Raw genomic sequence first — 16393 nt, forward strand, 5'->3', positions numbered from 1 at the left:
AGTGTGTGTGTGTGCATTCATGCATGCATGCATAAGATGTATTTTAGTGGGAGTATCCACATGCAGCTCCTTAGGCTGTGTGAATTCAATTATGTATGTTTTACTCCTTTTGTACGTGTCTGTGTGCACATTAGTGTGTTTATGCTGTGTGTTCATTTTGTCTACAGTATGCTCTGTATGTGGGTATACGAATAGCACTGAGTGACAGGTTGGAGCAGCATGCATTGTTCCAACGCAATGCCAGCCGTGCCAACCTCCTGCCAGTCTCTTTGGCCCTCTTCCATCGCCTACTAATGCCCAATCTGCTCGCTCCACTCACATCCCATAAATCTCAGTGTGCCCGATTTAACTCTCGTCATCGTTAACGATGACATCAATACGTCCAGGATCATAAAGAGAGACAGCCAATGTGATTCTGCCCAGTGACTACAAAGAGAGTGAAATGGAGCAAAAGACAAAAGAGGATATGGTGTATTAATGGAAACATTGAATGGAAAACTATTCTATGGAAATGGGCTCCATGAGACTGTGTGTTATTCCCTAATTGTTTGTAAATTCTCTCATGACTTTGGTTCACTTGTATCTGTATTCGCAATGTAACATCATGTTGAAATAACCACCACTAAGAAAGGACAGGGGGCTCTCTGGCCAATCTCTGCTGTGGAGTCCATCTTTGATTCCATTGGCATCTGTAAGAAATGGACTGAACTTTACATTGGGCCAGTGTCCATCCTTACCAGTGAGGTATGAAAACCTCCCTCCACTGACTGACCTGAAGAAGACATTGGTGGAAATGTAAATGCTTAATTTGACCATGTGAATGGCCATAATCACATGACAGGGGCAATGGAAAGGGCATTAGCTAAGTCTGTTACATAAGCCCATTGCCACCCCGATTCAGACTGTACCAGACCCTTTGGCTGGAGACTCAGACTTAAATTTTGGTGAATTAATGCGACACCGCTGCAAACAATGCATGGAGCCGTACTTTCATGTAATGTCTCAGAGCAGAGGACCGTAATCTTTACCTTGAGGATTGAGGGACAAGGGTAGACCACACTCTTACCCCTCTGGTTTCACCATAGGAATGATACTGTGTGTGTGTGTGTGTGTGTGTAAAACAAAAAAAAAGTTATCTACATTTATTTGTCACGTGCCGAATACAACAAGTTGTAGACAATACCGTGAAATGCTTACTTACGAGCCCTTACCCAACAACGCAGTTAAAAAGTATGAAAATTGATAGAATAAAAGTAATAGATACACAAATATAGCAAAAAACAAAATAGTAACACAATAAAATAGCACAATAACGATGCTATGCTACATACAAGGAGTACCGGTACAGAGACAGTGTACTTGGGTACGAGGTAGTTGGTGTTTGATTAAATTAGCAAGAAAGGCATTTCACTGTACTTGTGCATGGGACATTAAAACTTGGAACTTGATTGAGGTAATACAGTATGTACTGGAGGTCGACCGATTAATCGGAATGGCCGATTTTAATTAGGGCCAATGTCAAGTTTTCATAACAATTGGTAATCGTCATTTTTGGACACCGATCAGGGCCGATTACATTGCACTCCACGAGGAGACTGCGTGGCAGGCTGACTACCTGTTATGCGATTGCAGCAAGGAGCCAAGGTAAGGTGATAGCTAGCATTAAACGTATCTTATAAAAAACGGTCCATCTTAACATAATCACATGGTTGATGATATTACTAGTATATCTAGCTTGTCCTGTGTTGCATATAATCGATGCGGTGCCTGTTAATTTATCATTGAATCACAGCCTACTTCGCCAAACAGGTGATTTAACAAGCGCATTCGTGAAAAAAGCGAATGCACCAATGTGTACCTAACCATAATCATCTACCCCTTTCTTAAAATCAATACACAAATATATATTTTTAAACCTGCATATTTAGTTAATATTGCCTGCTAACATGAATTTCTTTAAACTAGGGAAATTGTGCCACTTCTCTTGTGTTCTGTGCAACAGAGTCAGGGTATATGCAGCAGTTTGGGCCACCTGGCTTGTTGCGAACTGTGTGAAGACTATTTCTTCCTAACAAAGATATCCAACTTCGCCAAACACAGGATGATTTAACAAAAGCGCATTTGCGAAAAAAGCACAATCGTTGCACAAATGTACCTAACCATAAACATCAATGCCTTTCTTAAAATCAATACACAGAAGTATATATTTTTAAACCTGCATATTTAGTTAAAAGAAATTCATGTTAGCAGGCAATATTAAACTAGGGAAATTGTGTCGCTTCTCTTGCGTTTCATTGCATGCAGAGTCGGGGTATATGCAACAGTTTGGGCCGCCTGGCTCGTTGCAAACTAATTTGCCAGAATTTTATGACATAACATTGAAGGTTGTGCAATGTAACAGCCATATTTAGACTTATGGATGCCACCCGTTAGATAAAATATGGAACGGTTCCATATTTCACTGAAAGAATAAACGCTCTGTTTTTTTTCTTCTCGAAATGCTAGTTTCTGGATTTGACTATATTAATGACCTAAGGCTCGTATTTCTGTGTGTTATTAGGTCTATGATTTGATAGAGCAGTCTGACTGAGCGGTGGTAGGCAGCAGCAGGCTCGTAAGCATTCATTCAAACAGCACTTTACTGCGTTTGCCAGCAGCTCTTTTACAACTTTTATGACTTCAAGCCTATCAACTCCCGAGATTAGGCTGGCAAAACTAAAGTACCTATTAGAGCATCCGATAGTCAAAGGTATATGAAATACAAATGGTATAGAGAGAAATAGTCCTATAATAACTACAACCTAAAACGTCTTACCTGGGAATATTGAAGACTCATGTTTTTTATTTTTTTATTTTTGTTGAAAGGAACCACCAGCTTTCATATGTTCTCATGTTCTGAGTAAGGAACTTAAACGTTAGCTTTTTTACATGGCACATATTGCACTTTTACTTTCTTCTCCAACACTTTGTTTTTGCATTATTTAAACCAAATTGAACATGGTTCATTATTTATTTGAGACTAAATAGATTTTATTGATGTATTATATTAAAAGTGTTCATTGTTCATTCAGTATTGTTGTAACTGTCATCATTACAAATATGTATATAAAAATCGGCCTATTAATCGGTATCGGCGTTGAAAAATCATAACCGGTCGACCTCTAGTATGTACATGTAGATTTGTGTGCTCGGCCCTCCATTTCCTGTAGTCCACGATTAGCTCCTTTGTCTTGCTGACGTTGAGGGAAATGTTGTTGTTCTGGCACCACACTGCCAGGCAGGTTTCTGACCTCCTCCCTATAGGCTGTGTAATTGTCCTCGGTGATCAGGCCTACCACCCCGTCGTGTCATCAGCAAACTTAATGATGTTGTTGGAGTTGTGTGTGACCCACGCAGTCGTGGGTGAACAAGGGAGTACAGGAGGAGACTCAGCACGCACCCCTGCGGGGCCCCTGTGTTGAGGTTCAGCATGGCGGATGGGCCGCCCGTCAAAGTCCAGTATCCAATTGCAGAGGGAGGTGTTTAATAATAGGGTCCTTATCTTAGTCACGAGCTTGGAATGCACTATGGTGTTGAACACTTGAGCTGTAGTCAATGAACAGCATTTTCACGTAGGTGTTCCTTTTGGAGTGTGGTTGTCCTATGGTTATTTTGTATACAACCTCCCCACGATGTTTCTGGGAATGGTGCAGGATACCCAGCTAGCACATAATGTTCTGAGAACCATATGTTTCTTAGGTGTGAATTTCAGTATAACGTTTCCTGCAGGTTTCTCAAATTGTTCCAAGAACGCTAAGAAACAATGTTCTTTGTTGGGATTTTAGTACTTTAGCATAATGTTTTCTGCAGGTTTCCTCATGGTTCTATTTAAAGTCATGTTCTCAGAACATTAAGAAAACGTTCCATTAAAAACTGCAAGAAAACATTAGTAACGTCCCAAAAATATTATTTAAAAAGATGTACATTCTATTCTCAGCATTAGCAAAACTCTCTATCCTCTGTCTTGTTAAGTATTTTCAGGTGTGTTGGCCGCACCCACTAATTGGCCACATCTGATCTTAATGAGTGCTTGTTTCCTTTGAAACAGGGTCTGTTTGAATAAACTAAAATGAACAGCTTTGAGTTGAGAAAAATAAGATGGCATTCTAGCTCCATCCTGGTGGCTCAGTGGACTAATTCCATGGATAGAGAGCAGAAGATCATAAGTTCAAATCTCACTGATGCTGTGCCAGAATCAACAATAAATGTTTGAATGATTAATGCCTAAGCAAATTAATTAATAAAACCTTCCAGGAAAACGTTACAGGTAACCATACCAAGTTGTTCTCAGAAACTCCCTGCAATGTAAAAATGTATGTTCCCAGAATAGGCTGAATGTTCTCAGTTTTACTGGTCAGGAAAAGTATGGCTTCGTTCCCAGAATCAATGAGAAACCAAAAACGTACATTCCCACAACTTCCAAGAAACCAAATGTGCTAGCTGGTTATATGCCATTTACATGTGCCTGACTGCATAGAGCTAGTTCTCTGTGTACGGTTGTATATTAATGTGTGCATAAGTGTATGATGGGAGTCCCCTGCACAGCTGGCTAGGTTTATCCCAGATTTCCCATAACAGTACACTGGCTGATGGGGGGTGGACAGGCAGGCAGGCAGGAAGGGGGACAGACAGGCAGAGAGACAGGCAGGCAGAGAGACAGGCAGGCAGGGAGGCCGACAGCTAAAGAGCGAAGGCTACAGTAAGTGCACAGGGTTAGGGATCACTGCTGGGATAAAGTATCTATCAAATTATAGGAGTGTCGTAGACGAGTGCTGAGGGGGATTTAAAAGCTGTACACTTCATTACACTTAATTATGCGACGGACCTTGTCGCCTAGCGTCCTTCATATTAATGCCGGACCAGGGTAAGAAATGGCTATAGGATGCAGACCAGATCAGGGTCAGGTGGGAAAGGTTCTCTGGATATGGCAGAGAAGTTTGATGGAGGCTCTTTTCACATGTGATCCTCTTAACTGTACCGTCCTTTGACATCTGACAGAAATAGCCCGAAACATGCTGTCTCGTGTCGTTAGAACCGTTGGATTTCACTATTTATTTGGTCTATATCGTTGTGCTTGGCAGTTGTAGAATAGGGATATAACATACTGCTACATGAGAAACACGGAGTAGCCTAAAATATCAGAACATGCTGAAAGTATTAGTCATCATTTATCAAAATTCAACGAATCTCTAATCATGACACGTGTCGGGTGCCTGTTTTCCACCCCGAACCTGTTCACTTTTTAAACAGATGGGGTTTCTCTTTCATCGACGCCTCATTGAAGGAGCCATTTCTTTCCTGCTGTAGAAAGGACATGTGTCTCTCTTTGGTGATCCACACAGCTCTGTTGGGAGTCTTCCCACAATGCAATGCAAGAGGAAGTTGTCCTATAATGAATACGGAGTTTCTAAACTGGAATAGCCCCTGAGGCAAGAGAACAGACTGGCGGTGAAATATTCACAGGGCTAGTCTTTATAACCGACTTTATTAGGCTCTAAAACGAGTCAATGTAGAGTTGTGTCACTGTAACATTTCATCATCATGTCTCGTAATATTTAGTAATGTGTCATATTACTAAAGGTGTCATTTACTAAGTGTGTCATAACGTGACTCATAATTTGGAGCAGGAAAATCCCCTTGGAAAAGTATCAAGTACAGTAGCTATTTTAAATAGGTGTCTTTTTTTCAGAGCTTTAGTTTTTTACCCATCAACATATGAACGTTAAAGTGGCTTTTCCTCTGGCTGTGGATGCCCCATTTTCCAAATGGGATAAAAACCAATCACCAATCACCTGACTAATGAATAATGGAGGCGTAGCCACAGAGCCGCAGTTCTCTCTGTCTGTCGTCGCTCTAACAACAGGTTTTGTGTACTCTCACAGCTGGTCCCAATTCTCCCCTAACCATCCTTACCCCTTCCATGTTTGCAGATCTGAAGGCTCTGGATAGGTGTGTAGTGGTGGAGATATATTGCTTCCATCTTATAGATCTGCATTGACGTGCCAAAGGAAAGGGGTAGAGAGTGAATTGGGACCGGCTGACAAGAGTGTTCAGACCACTTTTGGACCACGCACATTCTCCCCTACCTCGTTCAGACCATGCTCAGGTTGAGGTTCGGAGTCATGTCCCCATCCCTGAGCCCTCTGCTCTGACCCCCGAGGGGGAGTTCATGTCCTTCTGCTGTGTACGCGTGGGAAGGGAAGCGAGGAGCTGTGGAGGGATGTAGTCAGCTAGCTACAGGCTCCGCTCAACTGGGTCGTGGGTAACATGCTGCCATGGCAACCACTATTCACTGGCCCCCGGGCCAAAAAAAGTGCTCTTTGCTTACTCTCACATGTTCTCTCTCTCTCTCTCTCCCATTTGCTTCCTCTCTCTTCATCTTACTTTCTCTCTCTGCCCCATTCGCTTTCTCTCTGATTTTCTGTCTCTCCCCCCTCTCTTACATCACAAAGCAGTAGGCTGAACTTCTTGACAGCAGAACCACTGAGAGGGGTTGTTTGCGAGAGCCTTTGGAGGCCCTTGCTATTCTCTCACTGCTGGCAGAAATATAGGCCACAAACGAAAGACAGTTTCCTATTTTGCCATTGTAATTCTCCAACTGAGCCTCGTAGGCTCCCATACTTCACCAAACGTTATACTTAAGCAATAAGGCCCGAGGGGGTGTGGTATATGGCCAAGGGCTGTTCTTATGCACAACACAACACAGAGTGCCTGGGCATATAGATACGTAGGCTTGTGTCTGTTCTGAGGTCTCAGTCCATAGCTCTACTGGGCATATAGATATGTAGCCTTGTGTCTGGTCTGAGGTCTCTATCCATAGTTCTATTGGGCATATAGATACAGTGGGGCAAAAAAGTATTTAGTCAGCCACCAATTGTGCAAGTTCTCCTACTTAAAAAGATGAAAGGCATGTAATTTTCATCATAGGTACATAGGTACTTCAACTATGACAGACAAAATGAGAAAAAAAATCCAGAAAATCACATTGTAGGATTTTTGTGAATTTATTTGCAAATTATGGTGGAAAATAAGTATTTGCTCACCTACAAACAAGCAAGATTTCTGGCTCTCACAGACCTGTAACTTCTTCTTTAAGAAGCTCCTCTGTCCTCCACTCGTTACCTGTATTAATGGCACCTGTTTGAACTTGTTATCAGTATAAAAGACACCTGTCCACAACCTCAAACAGTCACACTCCAAACTCCACTATGGCCAAGACCAAAGAGCTGTCAAAGGACACCAGAAACAAAATTGTAGACCTGCACCAGGCTGGGAAGACTGAATCTGCAATAGGTAAGCAGCTTGGTTTGAAGAAATCAACTGTGGGAGCAATTATTAGGAAATGGAAGACATACAAGACCACTGATAATCTCCCTCGATCTGGGGCTCCACGCAAGATCTCACCCCGTGCGGTCAAAATGATCACAAGAACGGTGAGCAAAAATCTCAGAACCACGCGGGGGGACCTAGTGAATAACCTGCAGAGAGCTGGGACCAAAGTAACAAAGCCTACCATCAGTAACACACTACGCCGCCAGGGACTCAAATCCTGCAGTGCCAGACGTGTCCCCCTGCTTAAGCCAGTACGTGTCCAGGCCCGTCTGAAGTTTGCTAGAGAGCATTTGGATGATCCAGAAGAAGATTGGGAGAATGTCATATGGTCAGATGAAACCAAAATATAACTTTTTGGTAAAAACTCAACTCGTTGTGTTTGGAGGACAAAGAATGCTGAGTTGCATCCAAAAAACACCATACCTACTGTGAAGCATGGGGGTGGAAACATCATGCTTTGGGGCTGTTTTTCTGCAAAGGGACCAGGACGACTGATCCGTGTAAAGGAAAGAATGAATGGGGCCATGTATCGTGAGATTTTGAGTGAAAACCTCCTTCCATCAGCAAGGGCATTGAAGATGAAATGTGGCTAGGTCTTTCAGCATGACAATGATCCCAAACACACCGCCCGGGCAACGAAGTAGTGGCTTCGTAAGAAGCATTTCAAGGTCCTGGAGTGGCCTAGCCAGTCTCCAGATCTCAACCCCATAGAAAATCTTTGGAGGGAGTTGAAAGTCCGTGTTGCCCAGCAACAGCCCCAAAACATCACTGCTCTAGAGGAGATCTGCATGGAGGAATGGGCCAAAATACCAGCAACAGTGTGTGAGAACCTTGTGAAGACTTACAGAAAACGTTTGACCTCTGTCATTGCCAACAAAGGGTATATAACAAAGTATTGAGATAAACTTTTGTTATTGACCAAATACTTATTTTCCACCATAATTTGCAAATAAATTCATAAAAAAAATCCTACAATGTGATTTTCTTTCTTTTTTTCACATTTTGTCTGTCATAGTTGAAGTGTACCTATGATGAAAATTACAGGCCTCTCTCATCTTTTTAAGTGGGAGAACATGCACAATTGGTGGCTGACTAAATACTTTTTTGCCCCACTGTATATAGCCTTGTGTCTGTTCTGAGGTCTCTGTCCATAGCTCTATTGGGCATATAGATATATAGCCTTGTGTCTGGTCTGAGGTCTCTGTCCATAGCTCTATTGGGGCCCTGTAGTTCTCATATTTCACCCCAGAGAGAAGCAGGGCAAAGTGAGAGAGATGGTCTCGACCTCGCTCTGTCACCTAAATTCGCCTATAATGAATAGCCCCATTGATTTCCATTCTGGTCCGCCGAGGCCGTCCGCTCATGCCTGTCTGTTTCCCATTAGTGCACTTTAACTGTGATGATAAACGGTCAGCTCAGCTGGCATTGCCACAGGCAGCATAGCCCCGGATGAGGCCCCTCGTTTAAAGCAGGAAGTGGAGTAGTAGTGGAACATTCCATTTGACAAGGGGGCACAAGACTCAGGTGGGCCCGACCTGTTTGTCCAATTTTGACAAACCCCCTTTGAGTTCTGGTCGTTTAGCCAGGTTCTTTTCTCAGATGTTGCATGTTCAGGCCCACAGTTTAAAGCAGAAAGTGGACCATTCCATTTGACGAGGGGGCACAAGACTGAAGGGGGCCCGACCTGTTTGTCCCATTTCGACCAATCCCTTTTGAGCTCTGCCAGGATGGTTGTCTTTTGAGATGGAAGTAAACCATTTCATTTGTCCTTTTGACTAGGGGCACAAGTCAGGGGAACCAGACCGAGTTGTTCCAGATCGACCAACCCATTTGGCGTTCCGTCATTTAGCCTGGTTTTCCGCAGAGATGGGAGGAGTTAGTAGTTAGTGGCCCCTACACGGCCATCCATGCCATGCGTTGGTACTTCATTAACATTAATGGGATAGAGATCCATTATGCAACGCTCGCTCCGTCTCCGTACTCTTATGCAACCAACCAACGCCTCATCTTGGAGTCTTAGCTTCTCGCTCAGCAGCAGCTGCCTCTTAGGTTTAACCCCTTGTGTTTTCTGGATAAGCCAACCTTAGTGCTGTCTGGAAGTATCACTATTATGCCTAGCATGCAGACAAGAGTCTGTCGCACTCTTATCTCAATGCCTGTAGCACTCTTATCTCAATGCCTGTAGCAAACTGTTGATATCCAGTTGATGTTGAAGTCCATAGTCCTGTGAATCGTCAGTTGGAAGCAACACTAGTGAGGGCGACTAAATGCTTTGCCTGATATTATGGGATGCCATTGATGTTGGCCTGTGGATGTCATTAACAGTCAACTCTGTCACCCGTCACTATAGAAACGGAATAGCCTATAGGCCCCTTCTTTTCAGTCGGGTTCTGTCCCGACACTCATTTCAGCCTCATCAATTGAGTACGACAAATAAACTATGGCTACATCCTCCTCCAAAATGGAAAATGTATAAAATCACAATGGATTTGTTTATTTGGAGGAATTACTGTGAAAGAAAGAGCCGTAACACTCCTGGAGATATTTGCCGGTCTGTAATTAGTGTGAGAGATGCCAATTGGAGCAGGTTGTCATGGAAACAGTGGCACATGTAAGAGTGCGATATCTTCCCCGATGTAACATCCCACGTTTGCAATGCTATTTATAACGGGGCAGTTACATAAGCCTTAGCACTTGTGTTCAATGTAATGTGTTTTTTTCCCCTCATTTTTCTTTCCTTCGTTCTCTCTTTTCCCCTCTAACAACACTGCTGTTGCCTCCTCTGAGGAACCAGCAACCATAACACTATCAAACCCGATCCACTGCCTCCCACAATGGTCCTTCATTACAACCCTGCCCGAAACTCTTTGTGAGCTTATCACAGTGCACTGCCGATGCCACGTCAGATTGAATGGTCTTGAAACAAAACGAATAGAATAGAATCCATGGCTACGCTATAGAGTTTTGATTTTGTGGAGTTTTGTAGCTGCCATTGGCAAAGCAAAATATCAGGGTACCATTGACTCACCATGACACAGTACTATTTAATATAGTATACCCCTCAAAACTCTCTCATCCTGCCTGTGTTGAACTAGTAGTGTCCATTTAGATGGTATGACTGGGTGCTGTGCACAGAGGACTGGTCAGGGATCTAGTCTAGCAATGCTTGAAGTCAAAGGTCAACGCTAGCATCTCGTGGTGCTAGCACTGGTTAGCATTGGTTCTGTATTTGTTCTATGAACATCCAGTAGGAGATCTGACTACTCTGTGTGCTGGGGAGGATTTGAACTAGTCGCAGTTCCACACATCTGGGTCGTATTCATTATGGCACACCGTAGAAAAACGCGTTGCAATGGAAAACGAAAACAAGCTGAAAATGAAAAAAGTTCAGGTAGTCCCTCCCTGTTTGTCTGTTTTCTCCCGTTTGGTGCCTAATGAACACGGCCCAGGTCTGTTTGCCTGTGGCCCAGAAACCACTGCTCTGACAATAAGTAGCAATCATTTATTTAGAATTAGACCGTGCATTATTTATGCCATTGGTTAAAAGGGTTTTCATTTAGAATTAGACGGTGCATTATTCATGCCATTGGTCAAAAGGTTTCTCTATGAAGACAAAGGAAAGGGATTATTTTTTGGGGAAGATGGGAGCTTGTACTAACGAACACACGTCAAATTGAACACTCCTGGGTGCTTGAGCGTGTCAATTCTAACTGGGAAAGTTGCAATGATGAAGTGAAAATGTTTCCAATATGGTTGAGATGGATGAAGAGAAGACATGTTGTGGCTCTTGGTTGGAGACAATGAGACTACTGTATCAACTTTACTGAAAATGTGAGTTGGTTGTTTCTGTCAAGCATTGTTTACTCAACACAGGTTAGCAAGAATGCTAATCCTCAAGGGTTTCAGGCTACAGCATACAGTGAATCCCTTTCTCAGTCAGATATGACATGGGCTGCTAAATCGGATCACATTTAGCATTTATGAATTCACTAATTCATGATTAATTAAGCAGTGACCGTTGCTCTCCAGGACAAATACATACATAGTATAGTTGCAATGTGTGCCTACATTATAATGTAGCAAGAGGCTGAGTTCTAGGCTAATGTAGCTCAACAACAAAAACGTTGACCAACTGTGTAGTTCTTTGCTCCTTCTCAGCAAGGTGCTCTGTCTCCCTCTGCAGGTTGCTTCGAATGCTGCATCAAGTGTCTGGGCGGCGTGCCCTACGCCTCGCTGGTGGCCACCATCCTCTGTTTCTCGGGCGTGGCTCTGTTCTGCGGGTGTGGTCATGTGGCGCTGACCGGCACACTGACCATGCTGGAGAACCACTTCTCCCAGATGACCACTGACCACGCCACCCTCACCATCGTGTAAGTTGTGTGTGTGTGTGTGTGTGTGTGTGTGTGTGTGGGGTGGGGTGGGGGGAGTGGTGTGGTAGTGTGTGTGTGGGAGAGAAAGGGATCTTAATTTCTGTATGTATCTCCTATATGTCTTTACCTATATGTCAACCTTTACCGTTTGTAAAGGTATATGTCTTTGAACAAGTCTTATCCAGGTTATTCAATATGAATGTGCCCGTTTTCACATTGTTTACTGTATCCGTCCGAGCAGGATCCAGACCATGCAGTACGTCATCTACGGCATTGCCTCCTTCTTCTTTGTTTATGGGATCATCCTGCTGGCTGAGGGCTTCTACACCACCAGCGCCGTCAAGAAGGAGCTGCAGAGCCAGTTCAAGACCACCGTGTGTGGCCGCTGCATCACAGCCACGGTGAGACATGAATACACACACACACACACACACCCACCCACCCACCCATATGGTCACACACAAATACGGTCACGCATGCATGTATACACACACACACACAAATATTGCACTCATGAATACATGCACACACGTACAACCACACACATGCTGTGCATGCATTTACACACATACAGCTGTACACAAACCCTGGAGGGTAACTGGCACAGTTTGTCCTCTCCAGCCTGTTTAGTGTAATTGCTGCAGATGTCCAGTAACATCAGCCTTTAAGGCTGCTATGAGGACGGTTGTATTCTCCCGAGTGTCGCCAAGCTAACGTCGTATGAAACTGTCTCCACCCTTCTAACCAGGTACTGTGTCGTGTATCAGGGTAATGTGGATGACGATATGGTGACGAGGTTGATGACGAGCTTGGGTTTAAATCTCCTCGGTCATTAGGTGACGTTGTATTGAGGGATAGTTATACATAGTACAGTGTTTTGTGTAGCAGTAGATTACAATGACGGTAAATGGCAATGATCAAATTCTATTAGACACGTACACATTTTTAGCAGATGTTACTGCGGGTGTTGCGAAATGCTTGTGTGATGATTGACGATAACGACGAGGATGATGATGTCACTAACTCCTCTCTCTCTTCATCAGTTTGTGTTCCTTACATATATCCTGGGCCTGGCCTTCCTGGGGATCTTTGGCTTCTCAGCCATCCCAGTCTTCCTCTTCTACAACATGTGGACTACCTGTGCTGCCATGAAGTCCCCCATCGCCAACGTCACCGATCCGGACTCCATCTGTGTGGACGTCAGGCAGTACGGTTAGTGTCACTCAGTAACACACACACACACACACACACACACACAGATCCGTGTGATTATGTCAACCTGGTTCATGAGTTTACACACACATACACACATATTTCTTCCTAGGTTTTGGCCTTTCTAGGGAGTTTTTCCTAGCCAAAGTGCTTCAACACCTGCATTGCTTGCTGTTTGGGGTTTTAGGCTGGGTTTCTGTACAGCACTTTGAGATATCAGCTGATGTACGAAGGGCTATATAAATATATTTGATTTTTATTTAAGAGTGTGACCCATATTCAGGTGACGGCCATTCTGCCTTTAGCGTCCGGCACAACACGTCCGTATATGAGCCATATATAGATTCGCCATATCACGATATAGCCCTGCATAAGAGCCTAATGCAGTGTGACATACGTCCACTTGGCTGTGGTAGGCTGTATCTTATAAACATTATGCCTTCGCTACGGGTGCTGACAACACTTAACCTTTACATGTCAATGTCTATAAGGTGTTTAAGTCATTTACTGCATCGACATCCATATCATGTTACCATCACCCTGAAGCAGTGCATTATCTGTCCTCTTTAATGGCAGATGTGTCAGAAGGTGAGTGTAGCTGGTGCATGAAGTCAGGCGCAGGAGAGCAAAATGAGTGAGCAATGCACTTTACTCAAAGGCACAAGGTAAACAAATACACTTGACCAATAACCAAGGGTAAATATAACGCACGGGTGAACACAGCACCCGTCAGAAAACCAGGCCATCATGATTCGAACTGAACATAGAAATAATCACTCACAACAAACATGGGGGAAACAGAGGCTTAAATACATGAACATGCAATTGGATAATGAAAAGCAGGTGTGTAGAAAAAAAAAAAGAAGACAAAACCAATGGAAAATGAAAGATGGATCAGCGACGGCTCGTAGACCGGTGACGTCGACCACCGTCCGCCGCCCGAACAAGGAGAGGGACCGACCTCGGCAGAGGTCATGACAAGATGGTATAAACAGTTATACATCTGAATGAGAGGACGTGTTAACATTTACTATCGCATTCCGTCAACTCAACTGGTTTTACCCACCAAATGAAGTGATTGGCCGCTCTGCCCTGAATGGGGCCTGTCTTAAAGCCACAGTTGTCGCTCCTAAACCGATATCTCTTGTTCCTGATCGTGTAGGTATTATCCCATGGAACGCGACACCCGGCAAAGCCTGCGGATCTACACTAGGAGACATCTGTAGCACCAGCGAGGTGAGAACGGCAACCCCCTCCTCCTCCTGTAAATCTTTACGCACATCATATGAACCTCATATAATAGGAATATCATATAAACCTTCCTATTCACTACTTATTATTATTATTTTTTTAATATACGTTTGTTAAAAGCGCAAAAATATAACGTTCTTCATCACTGTACTGCAATTATACAGAGGCTGATTGTGGAAAGGACATGTTTTATGAGTGTCAATCAAAGAACGTATCATCACTAACCAGAGATCGGTCTCCATGTTTTCCAGTTCTACCTGTCTTTCCACCTGTACATTGTTGCGTGCGCTGGGGCAGGCGCCACCCTCATTGCATTGGTAAGCTTTGGATGCCCTATATCCCGAATTCCCCATGTTTGAATCATTTGCATGAGTTGCCATGGCACGCTGATCTGTTGCCATGGTAATCCCTCCTCCACGCTTCATGGTTCTGACTCAGTTCTCCTGAGGGTGTAAGTCTGCCCTATAGCTTCTGGCTGGACACACACTGGCATGGGCCACATTTGCTTTGTGGCCAAAAGAGAGGAATGCCTCAAAAGAGACTCTGTCCACACGGTATTTTGCACCAGAGATGATAGAATAAGACTTCTATAGGGTGTTTAAGTCTTCGTAGGTAGAGCTAATGATTTGTTTTTGTTACAAATAATTAAGCTGTTTTATCCAATCGGTGTGGTTGTCATTATGTGATGGCTAGTTGAACTCAGTTGGAATCAGTAATGGGGTCATGAGGCCATGCTCTCCACTGAGGCAACAGGGCTTAATGCCTTTCAGCTACTCCACCAAACTTGGATTGCTCATTAGTGGGTGTGAGAAGATTCAGCACGTAGACGGCCATCTGAAATTGTGCGCGCCGTAGCAATCTCACTTTGTTTGTAGATGTATGCAATGTGAAGCAATGTGACGGTACAGTACTGCATAAATCTAGCCAGATGCCACCCAATAATAGCAACGGCCTCCCAAAGGCCTCCTGGTCATTGACTTTGTTTCTCACCCCAGTCTGTCTTCTCGTCTCTCCCTCCCAGCTGATCTACATGATGGCCACCACGTATAACTATGCTGTTCTCAAGTTTATGAGCCACGGCGGCCGCCGCTCCACAAAGTTCTCCGAGTCATATTAGCGAGCGAGAGAATGAGAGAAATGGTAGAAAGCAGAGGGAGCAAAAAATAGAAAGACGGTTTAAAGGAAGGAAGAAAGATGGAGAGAAAGAAAGACCGAATGGTGGGGAGGGGAGTATGTACTGTAGCGTATAGAGAAACGTACACTACTGTCAACGTAATACAGATAGATCTATGTGCCTTTGCGTCCAAGCCTATTGCCACACACACCTTTTGAACCACACTGAGGGGACTAGCGAGTGCATTGATTAGCCAACATGGCTGAGGTCCCTCACAATCTCTCTCCAGACAGGATATGTACCTAGAAGCACTGATCCAGTACAGTACCATGTGGGACCACTAGTCAAGGCTATGGTGAGGTTGACCAGTTCATTCGAGTAGAGCAGCCACAGAGCATTGAGGATGGATAGTTCATCCATACAAAAGGGACAGCGCCAGTGTAAGAAGGGAATATTTGTGTTGCTGTATCTAGCTTCAGATTACTGTAATATTCTGTAGTTATTCCAATCGAAGGATATAGTTCTTTCCAACGACACTTGAATATCTTTCCCCCAAGTGCCAACTGTCTAGCTGGAAGTTAAGTCTTTTTTTAGTTTGTTTAGGCTTGTGCCTCTGTGATATTTGTTATGAAAGACGTTGTGCCTTTTTTAGTTTATGCAAAATAAACATAATATGTGAAGAAAAACCAAGACCATTGTCCTCTCTTTTTAGGATAGTGACTGTTTGGAGAAAATGAATCCCCACTGTAATTGACTAATACTAACCTAGCCAACCTAACCAAAAGAATACTGACATTGTACAGTAGCAATGCTAATGTGTCGCATTTGACATCTGGTAGACTGGTCAACATGACATGTAGCTTCTACTCATGTAGCTTGCTTTGGCTAACTAACCCTCTCACTGGCCACCACCCTATGCACTTTCCTTTCCCTCCCTCCCTCCCTCTTTCTTTCTGTTCTCCCTTTCTCCCTCCTCTCTGCCCCCCCCCCCCCCCCCTCCTCTCTCTCTCTGCCCCCCCCCCCCCCCTCCTCCCTCTCTCTGCCCCCCCGCCCCCCCTCCTCTCTCTCTCTCCAC

At 43.9% G+C, this 16393-nt stretch overlaps 1 protein-coding gene across 4 annotated transcripts in view; it reads left to right on the forward strand.

Annotated features, from left to right (window-relative positions):
• The window catches only part of LOC110495811 (neuronal membrane glycoprotein M6-b), a 33029-nt gene that overhangs the window by 13523 nt on the left and 3113 nt on the right, over positions 1–16393 (forward strand). For 2 of the 4 annotated variants that reach the window (XM_036952261.2, XM_036952259.2), the window contains exons 2-7: positions 11555–11741; positions 11983–12142; positions 12785–12953; positions 14116–14189; positions 14456–14521; positions 15226–16004. In XM_036952261.2, the coding sequence (XP_036808156.2) occupies positions 11555–11741; positions 11983–12142; positions 12785–12953; positions 14116–14189; positions 14456–14521; positions 15226–15321 (752 nt within the window). In that variant the 3' untranslated portion in view covers positions 15322–16004. Of the gene's footprint in view, positions 1–11554; positions 11742–11982; positions 12143–12784; positions 12954–14115; positions 14190–14455; positions 14522–15225; positions 16005–16393 lie in introns of those variants that run through there. The other 2 variants (XM_036952260.2, XM_036952258.2) reach the window with 1 other exon arrangement.

This window comes from Oncorhynchus mykiss, chromosome 18, assembly GCF_057628025.1.
Source record: "Oncorhynchus mykiss isolate SJ-2025 chromosome 18, ASM5762802v1, whole genome shotgun sequence".
NCBI lineage: Eukaryota > Metazoa > Chordata > Actinopteri > Salmoniformes > Salmonidae > Oncorhynchus > Oncorhynchus mykiss.